Genomic DNA, 24230 nt, shown 5'->3' on the forward strand with positions numbered 1-24230 from the left:
TTGCTTGGACCTTAACAGGATCCATTTCTATAGACGAGGGAGAAAAAATAAAACCCAAAAAAGAGACCTTCTGAACTCCGAATAGGCACTTAGACCCCTTCACAAACAAAGCATTATCACGAAGGATCGGAGGTCAATCTTAGTAAACCAACTAGCCCCCTTAATCTGAGCAAACAAATCAGTAAGCAAAGGCAAGGGGTATTGGAATTTGACCGTGATCTTATTAAGAAGACGATAATCAATACAGGGTCTCAAGGAGCCATCCTTCTTAGCAACAAAAAAGAAACCCGCTCCCAATGGTGACGAGGAGGGCCAAATATGCCCCTTCTCCAAAGACTCCTTAACATAACTCCGCATGGTGGCATGCTCTGGCACAGACAGATTGAAAAGTCGGCCCTTAGGGAACTTGCAACCAGGAATCAAGTTAATAGCACAATCACAGTCCCTGTGCGGAGGAAGGGAACTGGACTTGGGCTCATCAAATATATCCTGGAAATCCGACAAAAACTCAGGGACCTCAGAAGAGGGGGAAGAGGAAATTGACATCAAAGGAACGTCACTATGTACCCCTTGACAACCCTAACTAGTCACCGACATGGTTTTCCAATCCAGCACCGGATTATGTTCCTGTAACCATGGAAAACCCAGTACAACAACATCATGCAGGTTATGCAACACCAGAAAACGGCAATCTTCCTGATGTGCAGGAGCCATGTACATAGTCATCTGTGTCCAGTACTGAGGTTTATCCTTGGCCAAGGGTGTAGCATTAATACCCCTCAAAGGAATAGGGCTCTGCAAAGGCTGCAAGGAAAAACCACAGCGCCTGGCGAATTCTAAGTCCATTAAGTTCAGGGCAGCGCCTGAATCCACAAATGCCATGACAGAAAAGGACGACAATGAGCAAATCAGGGTCCCAGATAAGAGAAATTTGGGCTGTATAGTACTAATGGTAACAGACCTAGCGACTCTCTTAGTACGCTTAGGGAAATCAGAGATAACATGAGCAGAATCACCACAGTAAAAACACAGCCTATTCTGACGTCTGAATTCCTGCCGTTCTGTTCTAGTCAAAATCCTATCACATTGCATAGGTTCAGGACTCTGCTCAGGGGATACTGCCATATGGTGCACAGCATTGCGTTCGTGCAGACGCCGATCAATATGAATGGCTAGCGACATAGATTCGCTCAAACCGGCAGGCGTAGGAAAGCCCACCATAACATCTTTAAGGGCTTCAGAAAGACCTTTTCTGAAAATAGCAGCCAGAGCCTCTTCATTCCATTTAGTGAGCACAGACCATTTTCTAAATTTCTGGCAGTATAACTCTGCCGCTTCCTGACCTTGACACAAGGCCAACAGGGTTTTTTCTGCATGATCCACAGAATTAGGTTCGTCATACAATAATCCAAGCGCTTGAAAAAATGCATCAACATTCAATAATGCCGGATCCCCTGTTTCAAGAGAAAAAGCCCAGTCTTGAAAGTCACCAAGCAGCAAGGATATGATGATTTTTACTTGCTGAATGGGATCACCAGAAGAACGGGGTTTCAAAGCAAAAAACCATTTGCAGTTATTTTTAAAGTTCAAAAACTTGGATCTGTCCCCAAAAAACAAATCAGGGGTAGGAATTCTAGGCTCTAAAGCCGGAGTCTGGACAACATAGTCCTGGATACTCTGTACTCTTGCAGCAAGTTGATCCACACGAGAAAACAAACCCTGAACATCCATGCCAAAGCATATATCCTGAACCACCCAGATATCAAGAGGAAAAAAAAGACAAACCAGAGCACAGAAAAAAATGGTTCAGAACTTTCTTTTCCTTCTTTTGAGATGCATTTAATTCATTTTTGGCCACTTGTACTGTTATGATCTGGTGGTTTAGGAGCAACATGGAATGAGCTCTGAAGGACATGGTAACTGTACTGACCGCAGTCCCTAAGCTCAACACAACACTAGAAGTAGCCGTGGAATGCTCCTAACTCTCCCTAGGCATCTTGACACAGCCTAAGAGCTAACTACCCCTAAAGATAGAAGCAGGAAAGCTATCTTGCCTCAGAGAAAATCCCAAAGGATAGATTAGCCCCCCACAAATAATGACTGTGAGTGGAGAGGGAAAAGACATACACAGAATGAAACCAGGATGAGCACAGGAGGCCAGTCTAGCTAAATAGATAGGACAGGATGGAATACTGTGCAGTCAGTATAAAACACTACAAAAATCCATGCACAGTTTACAAAAATCTCCACACCGGACTAAAGGTGTGGAGGGTAAATCTGCTTCCCAGAGCTTCCAGCAAGACAAAATTAATTAATACTGATAAGCTGGACAAACAAAGAAAGCACAGAACGGATAAGTCCACAATCTATGGACAGAAAAGAGCAAGCAAAAACTTAGCTTTGCTGAACTGGTCAGGATAACAGGGAAATCCAAAGAGATGTGAATCCAACCAGGAACCATTTACAAGTGGCACTGGCTGAAGGAAAGAGCCAGGCCTAAATAGCAGAGCAGAAGAGATGATAAGTGGAGGCAGCTGATGACAGCTAACTCCAAGGAGCAGCCATACCACTTGAAACCACAAGAGGGAGCCCAAGAGCAGAACTCACAAAAGTGCTACTTACAACCACCGTAGGGAGCCCAAGAGCGGAATTCACAACAGATTGGGGTGCAATAGTCCTTGGAGATCCATGACTTGTTCATCTTGATGAAAGTAAGGTGGCCTACACTTTCAGGGGACAGCCAGCTGTGCTTTTCTGTCTGATACCACCAGCAGCGCCGAAGACACGTTCTGAGAGAACACTGGCTGCCAGGCATGATAAAACCACCAAGGCATGTGAAGCGAGCTGAGGCCACTCATCCATTTTGGAAGACCAAAATATAAAAGGGTCCAAATCCTCCCTGATGGTATTCATATTCAGTTCTAGATACTCCTGCACCATCACCACGTGTAAGACTTGAACTCTGTTGTGCTGGTGCACGAGCTGGTATAAAAAAGTGCCAAAGGACTCACAGAAATTGCGTCTTCCACTTACACTACTGCTGCTGCTAAAGTTTTGGTGTTGACGAATTGACATGCCAGAGGTTGGAAGTCTAAAGCTGCGATGTGAACTGTGTGCTTTAATGCTGTTTTGGGGAAAAGCTCTCTTAAGGTTCTGTAAAAGCCTGCTTTGATACTCCAGCATTTGCAGGTCCCTTTCCAGGGTGGGAAGCCTCTGGCAAAATTTGGTTTTAGAACATGGATCTAACAGAGTAGTAACCCAGTAGTCAGCACTATTTCTAATCATAACTATACAGGGATCATGTTGCCACAGCAAGAAGGCACTCATATGTTAGGCTGTACCATGAGGTCCAAGCCCATGCTGTGTTGGTGGCTAGGTAACACTGATGCTTGTTTCCTCTGTCCCCTACCACCAACCATGAACAACAGAGAGGGGAGGATTATCCTCTTCATCTCCTGACAATTGCTTGCCCATCACCTCTTTCTCCTCCATTTGTTCCCCGGATCTTGCACCTTCACTAACAGTCTGTCTATTATCACCCGCCTCCCTTGATCACAGTAATCCACCCTCCCTTGGCACCAACCTGTGTGATGATAATCTGGAACTTTGAGACAATGTTATCCTTTCAGTATCCTCCTCTGCTTTCTCCTCTTCTTCTGGGACCATCATATCCTCCCGCAGGCTATTCAAAGTCTGCTTCAGCATATACATGCTGATGATGGCATTGTCAGCACTAACCATCTTAGTAGCCATTTCAAAACTGTGCCGAATGGTGCAGAGGTCCTTAACTTGTGCCCACTCTAACTGTGATATGCGTGGCGTCCATACTGTGTTGGCCCAGGCGATACAACATGACAACTTCTGTAAAGTTGGCAGAATACGTGTGTTGGCTCATCCTTTGCAGTGTCAGAAAAGGCCCAGGCTAGGCAAACCTTGCCACCTCTGTGAGCTGCAGATCTGCAGATGGTGCTCGTCACAGCCACAGCTGAGGTGGAGGAAGAGGAAGGGAGGCCACTTTAAGCTGCACTTGCCATTCACTCAAGTACATGCTCTGGGCCTCATCAAAAAGGTGTACAGCTGTGTGTCTGTCAAAGAAAGGTGGTGGAGTAGCCCATTCTGTAACACAAGTTGTCAGTTGTCTTTGCATAGGACGTGACATTGTTGGTTCACTAGTGCTTTCACAAATATTACCACCTACTCCACATACACCTTGAACACCAAGCTCAATCCTCCTTCCACCACGGCCTCGCTTTTTCCAAGCCATGTGCCTCAGATAGTGTGGTACGAGCACAGTTTTAGCAACATAAAATTAGATTTAAAACTCTGCACCAGCTCTGCAAACAGCTGAATTTCAGCAACAGTAAATTACAAGGTGAAATATGGCATTCTGAATCACGTTAGTCACAGAAGAAAGAATACTTTGAGTGTGGATGAGACCTATATGACAAAGAATATATGATACAAACAATTTTAAAGTGAGATGTCCCCTACTGTACGACGTTAGTAATAGAATAATTTTTTTGGTGCTTGTGGATTAGGCTTCTATAACAGACTAGATGGTACAAACAATTTTAAAGTGAGATGTCCCTTACTGTACGATGCTAGTAGCAGAATAATTTTTAGAGGACTGTGGAATAGGCCTCTATAACAGACTAGATGCTACAATTTCAAAGTGAGATGTCCTTTACTGTATGACATTAGTAACAGAGCAATTTTTTTTAGACCTATGAATTAGGCCTCTATAACAGATTAGATGCTACTAAAAATTTCAAAGTGAGATGTCCCCTACTGTACAGCGTTAGTAACAGAAGAATTTTTTTTTAGTGTGGGTGACGCCTGTATAACCTAGAAGATATGCTCCAATCAATTTCAAACTTGGATTTATCCTGCTGTATAACATTTGTTAAACCTCCAAAATTTTGTTTTTTTACTATGTGCAACAGCTCTGCACACACAACAATTTAACCACCATAAAATTACAATGTGGGCTATGATAACCTATATCATGTTTAGCATCAGAATATTCTTTTGTTATGTGTGTGAGGTCTTCAGACAGCTTCATATCACCACAACAAAATGACAATGTGGAATAAAGTGAGCTGTATCACATTTAGCAACAGAAAAAAATATTTATATTTTTAATTGTGCATGAGCTATGCACACTGTGGAATTTCACCGCCAATAAATAACAAGGTGAGATATGGCATGGTGAATCACGCTAGCAACTGCCACCAAAAAATATTTCTTCATGCGCAGCAACTCAAATAACAGAACTATGTCACCACAGCACTAAATGACAAAGTGAGATATGGCATTTTGTTTCACATTTATCTAGTGAAAAAATATGATTTAAGAACACTATACTTGTGCGTGGAGCACAATAGAAGCAGTGCACATCACACTTGTATGACTCGTGCACTGATGTCTTTGTATGTGGACCTCAGTAATGGCAAAAAAAATGCTGGAAGGTCGATTTAACAGCCACACAGGACACTACCTAGCTAAACTATCTGAGTAAAAAACAACTGCCTGGCTAACAAGTTAACACTGTCAGTGTCAGGGGCAGCCTCTCTGCACTGTTACAGTGTCAAAACGGTGCAATGTCCGCTCTTTACATGGAGAGGGACATGTTATTTCAGCAGCCAATGACACAATCAGTTGTATCAGGACATTGTGGATATTTCCTGCACCCTGATTGGCTAGTCGCAATGTGCACACATAAAGTTGTGGAAAAAAATTACAGTGTACAAGCACGCCGCACATTTAAGCTCCACAAACCCCTCCCCTCATCAAACACGTGCCAAACGCTCATGATACACCACCAGTATCGTTGAAAAAGTGCTGAAAGTACTTCTGTGGCAACGCAAATATTTCCCCGCACTTTTTACCAAATGTTACCATTTTTTACGATTTCATAAAATTTGCTCGGCATTTCAGTCATGAATCTGAATGCACCATATTTGTGCTAAATTTATGTTTGGTGATCGTTTTCTGATCAAATTCACTCATCACAGGTCATAACCATGAATAAAGTAAAAAAAGTTGAAGCAGCACTCCATAAGGTAGTTGTAAGGTAAGGTGCTCTTTATTGGTCCATGTGGCGACGTTTCGGTCCTGGATGAAGACCTTGGTCGGCGCTCATAGCGCAAGTCAGCAATTCTACTACATAAAGGCGATCTGACCATCCCCTCTATGTAGCAGAGCCGATCAGCCTACGGCAGCTTCTAGTCTCCTATGGAAACTATTGAAGAATGCCAAAAGTAAAAAAAATAAGTTTTTAAAAATATAAAAAAAGTTTAAAAAATATAATAGTTCAAATCACCCCCCTTTCACCCCATTCAAAATAAAACAATAATAATAATAATAATTTTATTTACATAGCGCCAACTTTACAATTTAGCGGGGACATGTACAAACAATAAATTTGGTACGAGTTAAGACAATTTAAACAGTGACATTAGGAGTGAGGTCCCTGCTCGCAAGCTTACAATCTACAAAGAAATGGGGGGACACAATAGGTGAAAAGTGATTGTTATTTCAGGTCTGGCAATTATAATAAATAGGGATTTTCATACAAAGCTGCATGATCCTGTCATCAGCCCGTGAGTTTAAGTGCAATAGTCAAGTATTTAGTGCAGTTATCATGTGTATGGAGGGTGTGGAGACAGATGAATTGTAGGGTATATAAAAATAAAGATTATTATTATTATTATTATAGGGTGCAGATTCAGAGTAATATTTAGAAGGAGGGAACAGGGCAAAGTTAGTTTACTGAGTAGTTGATGTGGTAGGCTTGTTTGAAGAGATGGGTTTTGAAAGCGCGTTTGAATAGGTCGGGGCTAGGTATCAGTCTGATCGTCTGGGGAAGTGCATTCCAGAGAGCTGGCGCAGCATGAGAAAAGTCTTGGAGACAGAGGTGTGAGGTTCGGATTACAGGGGATGTTAATCTTAGGTCACGGAGGACACGTGTATGGCGATAAACAGAGATGAGAGAGGAGATATAAGGAGGTGCAGAACTGTGGAGAGCTTTGTGGGTGAGAGAGATGAGTTTATACTGGACACTGTAGCGAATGGGTAGCCAGTGTAATGACTGGCACAAGATGGAGGCATCGGTGAAGTGGCTGGACAAAAATATGACTCTTGCTGCAGCATTCAAGATGGATTGGAGAGGAGAAAGTTTGGTAAGAGGGAGACCGATCAGAAGAGAGTTGCAGAAGTCCAGACGAGAATGAATAAGAGTGACAGTAAGAGTCTTAGCAGTTTCAACGGTGATAAAAGGTCGGATTCTGGAGATGTTTTTAAGGTGCAGGTGACAGTAGCGAGTGAGTGATCAGTTATAGGGAGTAAAGGAAAGGTCGGTGTCGAATATGACCCCAAGACAGCGGGCATGCTGCTTGGGAGTTATGGTTGAACCCTCCAGGGTAATTTCGATGTTGGGTAGGGTGAGGTTAGTAGAAGGGAGAAACAATAGAAATAAAATCAAACCTACACAAATTTGGTATCCGCGTTCAGATCTATAAATTAAAAAAAGGATTAACCTGATCACTAAATGGTGTAGCGGGGAAAAAAATCAAAATGCCAAAATTACATTTTTTTGGTCACCGTGATATTGCATTAAAATGCAATAACGGGAGATCAAAAGAACGTATCGGCACCAAAATGGTATCATTATTAAAAATGTCTGCTCAGCACTCAAAAACTAAGCCCTCACTTAACCGAGACTACAAACAAATGGAGACGCTACGGTATTGTAAAATGGCACAATTATTTTTAACAAAGTTTGGAATTTTTTTTCACCACTTAGATAAAAAAGAACCTAGACATGTTTGGTATCTATGAACTTGTAATGACCTGGAGAATCATAATGGCAGGTCATTTGTAGCATTTAGTGAACCTAGTAAAAAAAAGCCAAACAAAAATCTAGTGTAGGATTGCACTTTTTTTGCAGGAAAAGCACAATTTAAACTGTAAATAAGATAAACAGTATTGAAAACATGAATGACATAAAATTCTGGTGTTTTATTTCTTTTGTGCCTGCTACAAATCAGAAGCTGGTTTATTTTGTATGGGATTGCATGACCCCAAAAAATTGATATTAAACTCTTGTGAATTTTACAAAGCAATACAAGATTTAAGAAGTTACTTAAAGGGAACCTGTCACCCCGTTTTTTGAGATTGAGATATAAATACTGTTAAATAGGGCCTGTGCTGTGCGTTACTATGGTGTATGTAGTGTACCCTGATTCCCCATGTATGCCGAGAAATACATTACCAAAGTCGGCGTTTTCGCCTGTCAATCAGGCTGGTCTGGTCAGGTGGGCGTGTTCACAGCGTTCTTTTCTTCCCCAGGTTTCCGTTGGTGGCGTAGTGGTGTGCGCATGTCCAAGGTCCGGATTCCCTGTGCCCACGTGAAGACACAGCGCGCGATCTGCGCTGTCATTCCTTTCATCGGTGCGGGCGGCCATCTTCCTGGGGCCGCGCGTGCGCAGATGTAGTGCTCTGCTGCACGGGGCTTCAGGAAAATGGCCGCGGGATGCCGCGCGTGCGCAGAAGAGATCGCGGCGGCCATTTTCCCAAAGCCGAGTTTGCATCTCGGCTTTGGGAAAATGGCCGCCGCGATCTCTTCTGCGCACGCGCGGCATCCCGCGGCCATTTTCCTGAAGCCCCGTGCAGCAGAGCACTACATCTGCGCACGCGCGGCCCCAGGAAGATGGCCGCCCGCACCGATGAAAGGAATGACAGCGCAGATCGCGCGCTGTGTCTTCACGTGGGCACAGGGAATCCGGACCTTGGACATGCGCACACCACTACGCCACCAACGGAAACCTGGGGAAGAAAAGAACGCTGTGAACACGCCCACCTGACCAGACCAGCCTGATTGACAGGCGAAAACGCCGACTTTGGTAATGTATTTCTCGGCATACATGGGGAATCAGGGTACACTACATACACTATAGTAACGCACAGCACAGGCCCTATTTAACAGTATTTATATCTCAATCTCAAAAAACGGGGTGACAGGTTCCCTTTAATGGGAAGTTATTGCTGGAACAAAGTGTAAGACATTGATCTTCAGTTGTGAAGTCTCAGTTTTATTTGCTTAGTTTTGATTTTGCTATGTTATTTGTATTATGCTTGTTATTGCAGGAAGGTATGTGATGACTTGTGTACACAATAAAATTAAAATTACTATTAATGGAGCTGTAGGAAAACAGATTGCAATACTTAGAGGAAAACCCTATTTTTTATGTATTGCATTAACCCCTTCATGATCTTAGATGTATCGATATGTCCTGGCTAGGAGGAGGCTTCCCGTCTTAGGATGTATGTATACGTCCTGGCTATCATGTGGGCACAGCTACAAAAGAATAAACACAAGAGGAATGGCGTAAACAATAATTAAAATCAATTCTCCACCTGCTGTTGATTTGTTCATTCTGCCTCCCAAAGATTGCAGTATTGCTCGGCTCACATTTATTCTGCACTCTACGCTAAATGCTTACACCGGTGTTTCCATGTAAATTTTAAATTATGTGATTCCGACAGAACACCCAGCAGGAGATTCTTTATAATAAAGCAGATGGAGGGACTTTGGATGCCATGTGGCCTATGATCCGGCAGTGTCTGTCTTTTAAAGCGTGCATAAAAGAGCGGTCAACCACAGTTTTGTGCACTTTTGAAAAGAAGGACACCACTGAACAGAGGTCAGATGGAGTCCAGAGTAACACTGCTGCCTTATGATAGTGAATGGATTACTCAGGGGTTTCACCTGAATCACATCACTTGGAGATTTAGATGAAAACCCCTATGTAAGCACTCAGCGTAAAGCTTTGGACAAACGTGATCCAAATTTACATGTACAGCCACATATGAGGTATTTCTAAATTCAGTATAAATTATGTGACAAACATTGGTGCCATTTTTCCCTATTTCCTTGGGTGAAAATATAAAATCTGGGGCTAAAACAAAATCGTTACGGTAAAAATATAATTTTTTTCCCACTGCCCATTGGTATAAAATTCTGTGACACACCTGTGGTGTCAATATGATCACTGCACCCTAAGATGTATTCAATGAGAGTTGTAGTCTGTAAAATGGGGTCACTTAAGGACTTATGGGAGAGTTGCTGTCCTGGTACCTCTGTGGCTCTCTTAGAGGATCATGGCACCCGCAAACCATAACAGTAAAATCTGCACTATAATAAGGTGCTCCTTCCTTTCTGTGCTTTTGCACTGTGCCTGAAAAGTAGTCCCCAATTACATGTAGGGTATTGGCGCACTCAGGATAAATTGCACAACAAACTGATATCCATTTTTTCCTATTAGCCTTCATAAAAATAAAAATGTGGGGCTAAAATAACATTTTAGTGCTAAAAACGTTATTATTCTTTCTTTACTGCCCAATGGTAAAAAATTCTGTGAAGCACATGTGGTGTCAACATGCTAACTGCACCCATATATGACTTCATTGAGGGGTGTAGCTTGTAAAGTGGGATCACTTATGGGGAGTACAACTGTTATGGCAGCTCAGGGGTTCTGTGAATGTGATATAGCGCCCTGAAACCATTCCAACAATATCTGAACTCTAATATGGCACTTTTTCCTTTCTGAGCTTTGCACTGTGCCTCAAATTGTTTTTTGACCAAATATGGTGCATTGGCATACTCAGGAGAATTTGCGTAAGAAATTATACTTTCAATTTCTCCTATTATCCCTTTTGAAAATTAAAACCTTGGGTCCAAAACAACATTTTAGATGGAAAAAAAATTTTTTTGAATGACCCAGCACAATGTTATACAATTCTGCTTAAAGCATGGGGCTTAAAAATGCTCACTACTCCCCTGGATGAGTTCCTCAATAGGTGTAGTTTCCAAAATGGGGTCACTTGTGTAGGGTTTCTGCTGTTTTGGCATGTCAGGGGTGCTGCAAATGTGACATTGCTTCCCTAATCTTTTCGTTAAAATTGCGCACCAGATTTTAATTGGAGCTCCTTACCTTCCGAGCCCTGCCATGTGCCCAATCAGTAGTTTTATGCCACACATGGGGTTTGGTGCCCTCAGAAGAAATTGCACAACAAATTATATAGTCTATTGCCTTCTGTTACCTTTGTGAAAATTAAACATTTGCGGCAGAATCAATGCTTTTGCAGGAAAAATATATTTTTTCATTTGCACGGCTCAATATTACAAAATTATTTAAAGCCCCAGTGCGTTTAAGGTGTTCACCACAACTAATTTGTAAATTTCTAGAAGTATAGTTTCAAAAATGCAGTCACTTCTGGGGTTTTTCCCCTGTTTAGGTACATCAAGGGAATTGCAAACACTACCTTTATTGATTCCAAACAATTTTGCACTCCCAAAGTCAAATGATGTTACTTCCCTTCTGAGCCCTGCTGTGCAAACTGTAGATTTCTAACACAAATAAGGTACTGGGGTACTCAGGAGAAATTGCACAACAAACTGTAAGGTCCATTTTGTTCTGTTACCCTAGTGAAAATGCAAATTTTTCATTTTTTTTACACGTTGCTTTAATTTCTGTGACGCAAGTGAAGAGTTAATAATCTTGTTGAATGTGGTTTTGAGCACTTTGAGTGGTGTAGTTTTTATAATTATGTCCCTTTTGAGTATTTTCTGTCATACAGGCCCCTCAAAGTCACTTCAAATGTGATGTGGTCCCTAAAAAATTGGTTTTGTAAATTTTGATATAAAAATGGGAATTGCTGCTCAACTTTTAAACCTTCTAACTTCCTAACAAAAAAACACATTATGTTTAAAAATTTACACTGTTGTAAAGTAGACATGTGATAAATGTAATTTATTAACTATTTTGTGTAATGTAACTAGCTCACTAAAGGGCATAAAAATTTAAAGTTTTAAATTTGCAGAATTTCCAAACTTTTTACCAAAATTCTGATTCTTTCACAAAAAAAAGCGAAAAATATCAATCTAAATTTACCACTAACATAAAGTACTATGTGTCACAAAAAAATCACTGGGATACATTGAAGTTGTCCAGAGTTGTTACCTTATAAATAATCTGACACTAGTCAGAATTGTGAAATTTGGCATGGCAAAGAAAGTGAAAACAGGATTGGGGGTAGATGGGTTAAAGAGAAATTGTTGGTTTAATTTTTATTTCATACTAGCTGAAGAGCCCGGCGTTGCCTGGGCATAGTAAATATCTGTGGTTAGTTACAGCACCTCACTTCTCTTATTTTCCCCTCACGCCTCTTATTTTCCCCATCACATCTTTCATTTTCCCTCTCACATATCTCATTTTCTCCCTCACACCTCTCATTTTCCCCTTCACTCCTCTTATTTTCCCCCTCACTCCTCTCATTCCCCCCTAACACTTGTCATTTCGACCTCATATCTGTCATTTTCCGATCACTCCACTATTTTCCCTCACTCCTCTCATTTTGCACTCACACCTTTTCATTTTCACCTCACACCTCTCATTTTCACCTCAGTATATACATGTTTGTCATCTCCCTTATATATAGTATACACCTGTATGTCATCTCCTGTATATAGTATACACCTGTATGTCATCTCCTCCTGTATATAGTATATACCTGTGTGTCAACTCCCCTGTATATAGTATGTATCTGTGTGTCATCTCCTCCCGTATATAGTATATACCTGTATGTCATCTCCTCCTGTATATAGTATATACCTGTAGGTCATCTGCTCCTGTATATAGTATATACCTGTGTGTCATCTCCTCCTGTACATAGTATATACCTGTATGTCATCTCCTCCTCTATATAGTATATACCTGTGTCTCATCTCTCCTGTATATAGTATATACCTGTCATCTTCTCCTGTATTAGACCTCATTCACACGTTATTTGGTCAGTATTTTTACCTCAGTATTTGTAAGCTAAATTGGCAGCCTGATAAATCCCCAGCCAAAAGGAAGCCCTCCCCCTGGCAGTATATATTAGCTCACACATACACATAATAGACAGATCATGTGACTGACAGCTGGCGTATTTCATATATGGTACATTTGTTGCTCTTGTAGTTTGTCTGCTTATTAATCAGATTTTTATCTTTGAAGGATAAGACCAGAATTGTGTGTGTTTTAGGGCGAGTTTCGTGTGTCAAGTTGTGTGTGTTGAGTTGCGTGTGGCGACATGCATGTAGCGACTTTTGTGAGATGAGTTTTGTGTGGCGACATGCGTGTAGCAACATTTTGTGTGTCGAGTTGTATGTGACAGGATAATGTAGCAAGTTGTGTGCAGCAAGTTTTGCGCTTGGCGAGTTTTGCGCATGGCGAGTTTTATGTGTGGTGCCTTTTGAGTATGTGTAAGTTTTGTATGTTGCAACTTTTATGCATGTGGCAATTTTTCCGTGGGTGCATGTTTTGCATGTGGCGAGTTTTCCCTTGAAGTGAGTTTTGCACGGGTAGCGAGTTTTGCGTGAGCCTAGTTTTGCATGTGGCGAGTTTTGTGCATGGCGAGTTTTGAGCGGCGATTTTTGTGTTTCGACTTTTATGTGGTGAGGTTGGTGTATGTGGAGCACCCCCAGACACAGGGCCACGCGTTTCGGTACCGGGCCTCTCTGGTTCGGTTCTGAGGCTGTCACGGTGGCTAGACCCAGTCCACGACCCTTCTAAGGGGCGTCCAATGAAAGTGGTGAAACAGTCTGTCAGTAGTTCGTGACGCCACCTGTGGTGTTCGGTCAGGTGGACCGACGCTGCTATGGGGTACACTGGGGTGATGGAATGGCAGCTGGATGGTATACCTTCCCACAGGTGAAGTATGTCCCCAGGGCTACCCAGTAAGGTGGATGATGATGGTGTGAGGTATAGTCAATAATGAGGACACAAGGTTGCAGTCTCTTTACCTCTTTACTGAAGGCTTCAGGATCCTCAATCCAGAGTACGTTTAACAGGGCTCTCAGAGACCGGCCGGTCCGATGGGCACATCCAGAGTTTCCTTCGCAGATGGAAATCGTTGCCTACCACTAGCGCCTGTGTGTTGTAGTCCTACCCTGCTGAGCATTCGGAATAGTCCTCACAACTGCTGTTCTCGTTCGTTCGTTCTCTACAGCTCTCTTTCGTTCTTTGGTTCCAGATGTTACTAGTTTCTAACGTCCCCAGGTATATTATGGCTAGGACGCCACCCGTATGACGGGAAGGCTTGGAGGTCTTCCGGGACCCTAGAGATGCCCCTCTCCCAATGTTGCCCCCTATGTCTTCGTAGGTGTAGTAAGGTAGACAGTCAACCTATGATTAACTGTCCAGCGGAGTTTGAAGTAAGGCCTGAAGTCAGTTACTCCTATGGTGTTCCGGCCACCGACTACGCGCCTCAGTAAGATGTTGCCTCTCTCTCTCTCGGCATGACTCTTACTGGCTCTCCTTTGTGCTTGATCTCGTTTACACGGTTCCACAATATCCTTCCCTTCGTGTCTCTTTCTTAGGATACCGCCGCAGGGTGTGCAGGCGCGGTTCCGTAACGTTCTGTTCTGTTCGCTAGGCACCTGCCAGGTTCCCACGCCTGACAGGGACCCCCCTGTGCCTTCTCCCTGCAACACCCCCTGCCACGGGATGTTGCCTGGATCCAACCCAGTCAGCTTCTGACTAACTTCCTCCCCAGCCCCTAGTTTTACCAGTGTGAGGAGTGGCCCAATAAATAAAGCCTTTTTCTCCCCCTAGTGGCCGGAGTGTGAAGTGTAATGTGTACTGGTGATACCTGGTCAGGAGAACTCCTTAGTGCCATCAGACGTACCGCTGCTCCCCTTAGCGGCAGAGCACCATACTGCAACGAGCAGGTCTCTGGGGTGCTGCACATGTGTGGCAAAATGTGTGCTGAGGGTGGTATATGTTTTCAAGCACGTGGTAGTGTGTGGCACATTTTGTGTGTGTGTTCATATCCCCGTGTGTGGTGAGTATCCCATGTCAGGGCCCCACCTTAGCAACTGTACGGTATATACTCTTTGGCGCCATCGCTCTCATTCTTTAAGTCCCCCTTGTTCACATCTGGGAGCTGTTAATTTGCCTCCAACACTTTTCCTTTCACTTTTTCCCCATTATGTAGATAGGGGCAAAATTGGTGAATTGGAAAGCGCGGGGTTAAAATTTCACCTCACAACATAGCCTATGACGCTCTCGGGGTCCAGACGTGTGACTGTGCAAAATTTTGTGGCTGTAGCTGCGACGCCTCCAACACTTTTCCTTTCACTTTTTCCCCATTATATAGATAGGGGCAAAATTGTTTGGTGAATTGGAAAGTGCGGGGTTAAAATTTCACCTCACAACATAGCCTATGACGCTCTCGGGGTCCAGACGTGTGACTGTGCAAAATTTTGTGGCTGTAGCTGCGACGGTTCAGATGCCAATCCCGGACATACACACACACACACATACACACATTCAGCTTTATATATTAGATATCAATAGTACACAAGAAAATAAAAAACTTTGCGATATATTTTATCAGAGAAATCTGCTTCTTTCTCCATTAGGCCTAATCGTTCATTTTTAAATTCCCAGTTTAATTGTGCAAATTGCCTCTTCAGAGAGAAAGAGGACTTGAACTCTATAGCACCACCTGTTGGCTATAGAGTTCAAGTCCTCTTTCTCTCTGAAGAGGCAATTTGCATATTAAATTTCCCAGAGGAGCACTGCACGGTGAAAAAGCCTCCTTACCTTGAAAAGCCAGAGCTGCTATGTCACTCTTCACAAGGAGAAACGTTATCCCTTAGACCCCAGTTTAAATGTAAAATTTGAATTTGAAGACAGATTTTTACATTACTGAGATAAGAGATGACATTATTGACTGATAATTAGAGATGAGCGGTGTTTGAGTTGAACTGTTCGCCAATTTCAAATTCGAACTCTTTTGGGCGGTGTTCGAGTTGTTCGACGAACCCTAACAAATTGCTTAAAATTCGGCTGTTCGAGTTTCTGTTCGATAACTGTTCGTTCACCGGAAGCCTAGCTTGATTTGCACATTAAAACTGTTTATCATTGTTAATAGACTGTTTCAGTGTATAGTGGGCGGGGAGGGGGCGAGGGATAGATCTGCGCTGAAATAACGCCGATCTCCATTTTTTTTTTCCCGCATTTACAGTGGGGTGGTGCAGTCTCTCTATCAGCAGTGCACACACACACAACAATGTGCATGTGATGCACACAGGCAAGGGCATGTGTAATTTGCTGTGTATGTCACTTGTCCTCCTTGCCCTATAAGAACCAGCCATTTGCCCCGTCGCCACCATTTCCTCACTGCTGCAGCTTAGTGTTAGACGGCACCGCTGCTGCTGTGGGCGCTATACAGGCTATAAGTGTTTTTTTTGGAGCGAATTGTCAGAGAGATAGGTTTAGGGAGTTGGGAGGAGTCGGGACTAGTTGTAATATCAGCCCTTTTCAGGGTAGGTTACAGCAGTTCATAGCACTGTTTGCCAGGCAGGTCTGTGCCAGTGCTGTGCAAGTGTTTGTCACAGCATTTGGTGTAATCTAGCTCAGCCAATCCTTTTGGGCTAGCAGCATTGTCTGATAGTCATCTGTGAAGCTAGCTACACCACCTGTGTATCTCAATTTTTACTGCATCTAACCCAGTTAATAGTTTTGGGCCTAGGGACAGTGTCTGCACGTCAGCAGAGTAGCCCACTTGAGAAACTAACTACACCGCCTGTGTATCTCAATTTTCACTGCATCTGATCCAGTTATTAGTTTTGGGCCTAGAGCAGTGTCTGAATGTCAGCAGAGTAGCCTGCCTGTGAAACAAACTATACCGCTGGTGTATCTCAATTTTCATGGCATCTAATCCAGTTATTAGTTCTAGGCCTAGGAGCAGTGTCTGCACGTCAGCAGAGTATCCTGCCTGTGAAACTAACTACACCGACTGTGTATCCCAATTTTCCCTGCATCTAATCCAGTTAATAGTTTAGGGCCTAGGAGCAGTTTCTGCACGTCAGCAGAGTAGCCTGCCTGTGAAACAAACTATACCGCTGGTGTATCTCAATTTTCACGGCATCTAATCCAGTTATTAGTTCTAGGCCTAGGAGCAGTGTCTGCATGTCAGCAGAGTATCCTGCCTGTGAAACTAACTATACCGCCTGTGTATCTCAATTTTTACTGCGCTAATCCAGTAATTGGTTTTGGGCCTAGGAGGAGTGTCTGCACGTCAACAGAGTAGCCTGCCTGTGAAACTAGCTACACCGCATGTGTATCTCTATTTTCACTGCATCTAATCCAGTTAATAGTTTAGGGCCTAGGAGCAGTGTCTGCACGTCAGCAGAGTAGCCCGCCTGTGAAACAAACTATACCGTCTGTGTATCTCAATTTTCACTGCATCTAATACAGTTAATAGTTTAGGGCCTAGGAGCAGTGTCTGCACATCAGCAGAGTATCCTGCCTGTGAAACTAACTACACCGACTGTGTATCCCAATTTTCCCTGCATCTAATCCAGTTAATAGTTTAGGGCCTAGGAGCAGTTTCTGCACGTCAGCAGAGTAGCCTGCCTGTGAAACAAACTATACCGCTGGTGTATCTCAATTTTCACGGCATCTAATCCAGTTATTAGTTCTAGGCCTAGGAGCAGTGTCTGCACGTCAGCAGAGTATCCTGCCTGTGAAACTAACTATACCGCCTGTGTATCTCAATTTTTACTGCGCTAATCCAGTTATTGGTTTTGGGCCTAGGAGGAGTGTCTGCACGTCAACAGAGTAGCCTGCCTGTGAAACTAGCTACACCGCATGTGTATCTCTATTTTCACTGCATCTAATCCAGTTAATAGTTTAGGGCCTAGGAGCAGTGTCTGCACGTCAGCAGAGTAGCCCGCCTGTGAAACAAACTATACCGTCTGTGTATCTCAATTTTCACTGCATCTAATACAGTTAATAGTTTAGGGCCTAGGAGCAGTGTCTGCACGTCAGCAGAGTAGCCCACCTGTGAAACAAACTATACCGCCTGTATATCTCAATTTTCCCTGCATCTAATCCAGTTATTAATTTTGGGCCTAGTACCACAGTTTGGCTACTTAGATCTGCTCGGTTTTCATCCATCGGTTGTTGTGCCAACAACTACAGATACAGAGTTGCCAATTAGTTAAGCAATAAAATGAGTGGCAAAAGGCCTGCTGCTTGTGGAAAGGGGAATAGGCATGTTGGAAAGGGAAAAAAAGGTTGTGTCCGTGGGGTAGGTGGTAAAGCAACAGTAACATCTGCAGAAGAAAGACCATCTTCCAGCCGAAGTAAGATGTCTACTTCTTTTCGTGGACAATCTGATATGATCCCTTTCTGACAACCATCGCTACAAGCATCGCCAAAAATTCCAAATGAGGCACAAAACATCAGGTGCTTGAACGGATATCAAGTGCTCTTCAAGTTGGCTCTCCTCCATGTCAACTTCAACATCACAACTACTCCAGTCCTCAGAGTTGTCACCCCAATCGCACTTGCTTCCTCACAGCTCCCAAGTCTCCAGCTGCCCGTCTGAGCATGGGGTAACACACAAGGTTGAGTCTGTAGAGCTGTTTACACATACTATAGCCTGGGAATCAGAAGTCTGCTCCAGAGCTTCTGTGAATCCAGACAAGGAAATGGTCTGCACTGATGCCCAGAATCTTTGTGAGTCGGATCCAGGCCCAGATGAAGAAGGTTCTGAGCATAATGTAGACCCTCGTTCCCAAACTATAACTCCTGTTGGTGGAGACAATGAGGAAGAAGATGATGAGACTGAGATACCTGATTGGAACGAAAACTTGACTTGTCGGTCGGGGCAGTAAGAGGTTGGCTCTGAGGATGACGGGTGTGAGAACACACAGAATGATGATGACGAGGTTGTAGACCCCACTTACTGTCAACCCCCAGTCCGCCAGTCCATGAGGTCAGCAGAGGAGATGGAGGAGGATTCTAGAGACGAGTCTGACGATGAGGTAACGGTGCGCCTTCCTGGACAGAAACGGCGTACTGGAAGCACGTCAACAACTGCATCCTCAACCCCAACTGTGCCTCAGACCAGAAGTTGTGGTGGCTCTCCAGGTCGCATGGGCTCTAAGCCTTGCATAGCCTGGGCATTTTTTGACTCATGTTGTCTGTAAGATTTGTCAACAAAATCTCAGTAAAGGCCAAAAAATCACTAGCTTGAGTACTTCATGCATGAGCCGTCACTTGGATATGAGGCATAAGTTGCAGTGGGAAGCTCACTGTGCTGCAATGCGACGTAGTGGGTCGGGTCAACCACCGTCTGCCCCATCAAGTGCACCCACATCCTCTTTATCCTCTGTGACTGTGGGGACAGCAGTCACACATGGTTTTGGATGCAGACCTTCCACCTATTTTAACTCATAACTAGGTCACACAGTGTGGACAGGTGCATGCCATGTACAAACTGAATGTTAAACAGCTGAAAAAGAGAAAGTTAGCTCAAGTGCACCCCTCAGCTTGCGCTTGACAATGGCATTAATGTCGTATATTAAGTGTGCGATATGATAAACATCTGCCAAGATTTTAGTGTTGTCATTCCAGTATACTATTAAACTAAGGTGATTGCGAAAGATTAGTAAAATATAAAAAAAACTACACATATTATGGTGATGTTATTTAAAACATGAAAAATAGTGGTGAAATCGCTGTTTTGCTACATTTACCTAGAATAAAGTTTAAAGCTAATAAAGCTAATCTGAATTCATACAGCTATAGGTGTAAGTGCTCAGCATAGAGAGAAGTGTAAATGTGTGATCTTTGTGAGGCAGAATGAACAAATCAACAGCAGGGCAATAATTGTTTCTTTCATTTTTTAGACCATTTTTTAAAATGGTATAAGTAATTAGATGACTTTATTCTTTAAATTGACGAGATTATCACATACCAGATTTATATCTTTTTTTTCTGTTTGGCTGCTATCACACACTAAAAATGTTTTTCTTCCAAAAACAAGTTTTTGCATAGCCATATTTTGACAGCTATAATTTTTCTATATTTCTGCCAACAGAGTCGTGTTAGTAATCCTTGTTTGCGGTTGAGTTGACAATTATATTAGTACCATTTTCGAGCACACGACTCTTTCTATTCCAATTTTTGGGAGGCAAAATGAACAAAAAACAGAAATTCAGGAGTTGTTTTGTTTTTTAGGATTTTTTTTAATACTGTTCACCATTTGGTAAAAGTGATTAAATGGCTTTATTCTTCGGGTCAATACGATTACAGTGATACTACATGCACCGTATTTTTCAGATTATAAGATGCTCCGGATAGTAAGACGCACCCCAAATTTTGAGGAGAAAAATAGGAATTTTTTTTTTTAAACAAAATGATGGTGCTATTTATAATCCATGCATCTTAATGCTTACCGGGTGTGGTGGCTGTGGTGAAGCAGGGTCCCAGGGTCCCTGTTGGAGGAGGAAGGAGTGGGGTGATGCTCCAGGCCGCAGGCCGGGATGAGAGAGTGTTCCATTGTATGGTTCGCTGCTGCAGGTGTCCGATGCTGCGGGGGTGTTTGGCGCTGCTGCGGGTGCCCAGCGGTGCAGTGCTGGATACCCCGCAGCACTGCCAGCACCCGCAGCAGCGCCGGAAACCCCCTCATACCAGACTGCAGCTACGGTACCGGTAAAGTACATCCTTATTATAAGACGCACCCCCATTTCCCCAAAACATTTTGGGGAAAAAAAGTGCGTCTTATAATCCAAAAAATATGATATATAAATTTTATTATGTTTTGCCACTTTTACACAATAAATGCTATTTTATAGAAAAAAGTATTGTTTTTACATTGCTACATAATGAGAGCTAAAGCTTTTAAATTTTTTTGCTGATGGAACTGCATGGTAGCTTATTTTTTGTGGGACAAGTTGATGTTTTCCGCTATAACGTTTTTATTTCCATTTGCCCCTGAAACAAGCGTCACTGATGACGTTTCATTCAGTGAAGGGGCGGGGACTCAGGCAGTCTCTGCAAGCTATTTATTAGGACTAGTACTAGTCCAGCCTTTGAAATGAGCATCACTGATGACACTTCATTTCAGGGAGGGGGCATAGACTGAGGCAGTGACCGCAGCCCCTGATCCGTTATGACGCTTCGTTTGAGTATCCCAGCATGCATTAGGATTCTTAAACAAAGCATCATTAATAATGAAATAGGGGAAAAAGAGAAAAGCAGTTAGATAATGTAGTTAGGGAAGGATAGCAAACTTTTAATTCAAGTATATTAGAAAGTAGTTAAGATTATGCCACTAAATAAGATTGGGATTTAAAATGAAAGTTACTTTGCCTTTGGACCACCCCTTTAATGCAGTGATCATCTTCACTTATTTTGCAGCATATGTGCACTAACCCAATGACAAAATTTGCTTTCTAGACCATTGGATTTGTAAGGAAAAATTTCCAAAAGTTTAACATATTACATCTGCTTACACATCATTTGTAACAAAGCATATCTTACCTTGAAACTGAGTGAATTTGATTGTACCCATTCTTTCTCCATTTCGAAACACAACTTGCCCCTGGGAAGAAAAGAAAATTATGAGAGAATAAAAAAAGAAAGAATAAATTCTGATTTATATTGAATGACATTTTAAGTTTCTAATTTAAACATAACAACTGAAGAATGTTTTCTACTATGTACATCTGTCCTGTGATTTCTTGCCAAAGACTTTAATGGTATCCTATAAGTTGTGACACTTGGTTGCAATGAGATTTGCAAAATTTTTGGACAACGTCAATACCTTGAAGAATTCTTGAACAATTTTTGCATACGTTTTCCAGTGTAAAAAATACACTGATATTAAGGTATACCATTACCATAAAGTGGTGTTCTTGGTCCGCAACATTATATTAACCCCTTCATGACCTTGGGATTTTCCATTTTTCCGTGTTTGTTTTTCGCTCTCCTCCTTCCCAGAGCCAAAACTTTTTTATTTTTCCGTCAATATGGCCATGTGAGGGCTTATTTTTTTGCAAAACAAGTTGTACTTTTGAATGACATCATTGGTTTTAGCATGTCGTGTACTAGAAAACGGGAAAAAAATTCCAAGTGCGGTGAAATTGCAAAAAAACTGCAATCCCACACTTGTTTTTTATTTGGCTTTTTTGCTAGGTTCACTAAATGCTAAAACTGACCTGCCATTATGATTGTCCAGGTCAATATGAGTTCATAGACACCTAACATGACTAGGTTATTTTTTATTTAAGTGGTGAAAAAAATTCCAAACTTTGCTAAAAAAAAAAAAAAAAAAAATTGCGCCGTTTTCCGATACCCATAGCGTCTCCATTTTTCATGATCTGGGGTCAGTTGCAGACTTATTTTTTGCGTGCCGAGCTGGCGTTTTTAGGATAATTAATATAAGTGGTGCACCCCTGCACAACACATAGAGATGGGGTGCAAAAACCTGGTCAGTAAATAGAATGCTATAAACACAAAAGGAAAAAGACTCGACCAATAATGGTATGCACACCCATAAAAAATGTGAAAATATCAAAAAATGTTTAATTACACCTCAAAGAACATGTCAAACATATAAAACCATTTAAAAAGATCTGAATACAGAACCATAAGTCACCACCCCTAAGCACAAATATCATGAAATAACAACACTGCATAGATAAAGTGCTATATGTATATACAAGATGTGTCCTGTCTAAACATGTAACAGTCCAATATGACTCACATGAATATATAAAGGCCGAAACAAATGCATACATAAACCTGTAGTCGTACACTGACAGATAATCTAGCAATAAAATTACTGCAATTCAGTGTTTGGTATATAACAATGTGAAGTGTTATATCAGCATGTTGTTTAGCCAAGATGATGGTAGTACCAGGATTGGTATATAAATGCGGGGTACAAGCATGTGCCAGAAAGCCTCAAATATGACATACATGAATATATAAAGGCCGAAACAAATGCATACATAAACCTGTAGCCGTACACTGACAGATAATATAGCAAATTACTGCAATTCAGTGTTTGGTATATAACAATATAAAGTGTTATATCAGCATGCTGTTTAGCCAAGATGATGGCAGTACCAAGATAGGTATATAAATGTGGGCTACAAGCATGTGCCAGAAAGCCTCAAATAGGCATACACTGGTGCTCCCCTGCAATCAAATAATAACCCAATGGGTGCCAAGATGTAAGAAAAAATGGGGGGAGTAAAGAGAGGAAAAAATGTTCCAAAGGAACAGCATGAACACTGAACAATGGTATACCATGAGCCCAGATGCCTAATGGAGACAGGAGACAGGCTTAAGGGGTGAGGCGAGAGCCTTACGCGTATCGCTGAGGACCCAGCTTCGTCAGGGGACCTCTATGGTTACTATGCAGAAGCATCGCTGACCCCCGATCTTGTGACCGGGGTCGGCGATGTGCTCATTTCCAGCCGGATGGCCGGAAGCGCCGGTTAAATGCCGCTGTCAGTGTTAATAGTTAATAGTGATTTCACCCGCCACTATTGCGGGCACATGTCAGCTGTTCAAAACAGCTGACATGTCCTGGCTTTGATGCGGGCTCACCGCCGGAGCCCACATCAAAGCGGGGGTTCTGACCTCAGATGTACTATCCCGTCCGAGGTCAGAAAGGGGTTAAATCCTGGACAGTATTTCGTACGTTTGAACATGTTTCCTGGTTAAACAAATCAATTTCAAAAACTGACTGATCACTTGCTGCTTAACATATCTCCCTCCTTGACAGTAATAATGTAATGAAATAATCTTAGTTTGTTATATTACCTGTCAGTGGTTTAAAAGGGGTGTTCGCAAGTTGTTAAATTAAATAAAGCTGTGAGCTTTAGCAAGGCTGATTGCCAAAAATGGGGGGACCCATGCCGTTTTTTTGATTATTTATTTAAATATTTTTTTAACCCCTTAATCCCGGCACATTAACCCCCGGCACACCGCAATCAAACATGATCGCGATGTGCCAGCGGTATAGGGAAGCATCGCGCAGGGAGGGGGCTCCCTGCGGGCTTGCCTGAGCCCCCCGCAGCAACGCGATGTGATCGCGTTGCTGCGAGGGTCTCCTACCTCCTTCCTCCTTGCTGGACGCGGATCCAAGATGGCCGCGGCATCCGGGTCCTGCAGGGAGGGAGGTGGCTTATCAAGTGCCTGCTCAGAGCAGGCACTTGGTAACGCTGCACTGCTCTCAGACAGATCGGTGATCTGTCAGAGTGCTGTGCAAACTGGCAGATCATCGATCTGTACTGTCCCCCCCTGGGACAAAGTAAAAAAGTAAAAACAAAATTTTTCCAAGTGTGTAAAAAAAATAAAAAAAAATATTCC

The 24230-nt window shown here is 42.6% G+C and overlaps 1 protein-coding gene across 1 annotated transcript in view; it reads right to left on the minus strand.

The window, feature by feature from the left end:
* Positions 1-24230, minus strand: part of GABBR2 (gamma-aminobutyric acid type B receptor subunit 2) — a 1074198-nt gene that overhangs the window by 437189 nt on the left and 612779 nt on the right. The window contains exon 8 of the mRNA XM_069730579.1: positions 21390-21450. Coding sequence (XP_069586680.1) covers positions 21390-21450 — 61 coding nt within the window. The remainder of the gene's footprint in view (positions 1-21389; positions 21451-24230) is intronic.

Source organism: Ranitomeya imitator, chromosome 6 (genome assembly GCF_032444005.1).
Source record: "Ranitomeya imitator isolate aRanImi1 chromosome 6, aRanImi1.pri, whole genome shotgun sequence".
Classification (NCBI taxonomy): Eukaryota; Metazoa; Chordata; class Amphibia; order Anura; family Dendrobatidae; genus Ranitomeya; species Ranitomeya imitator.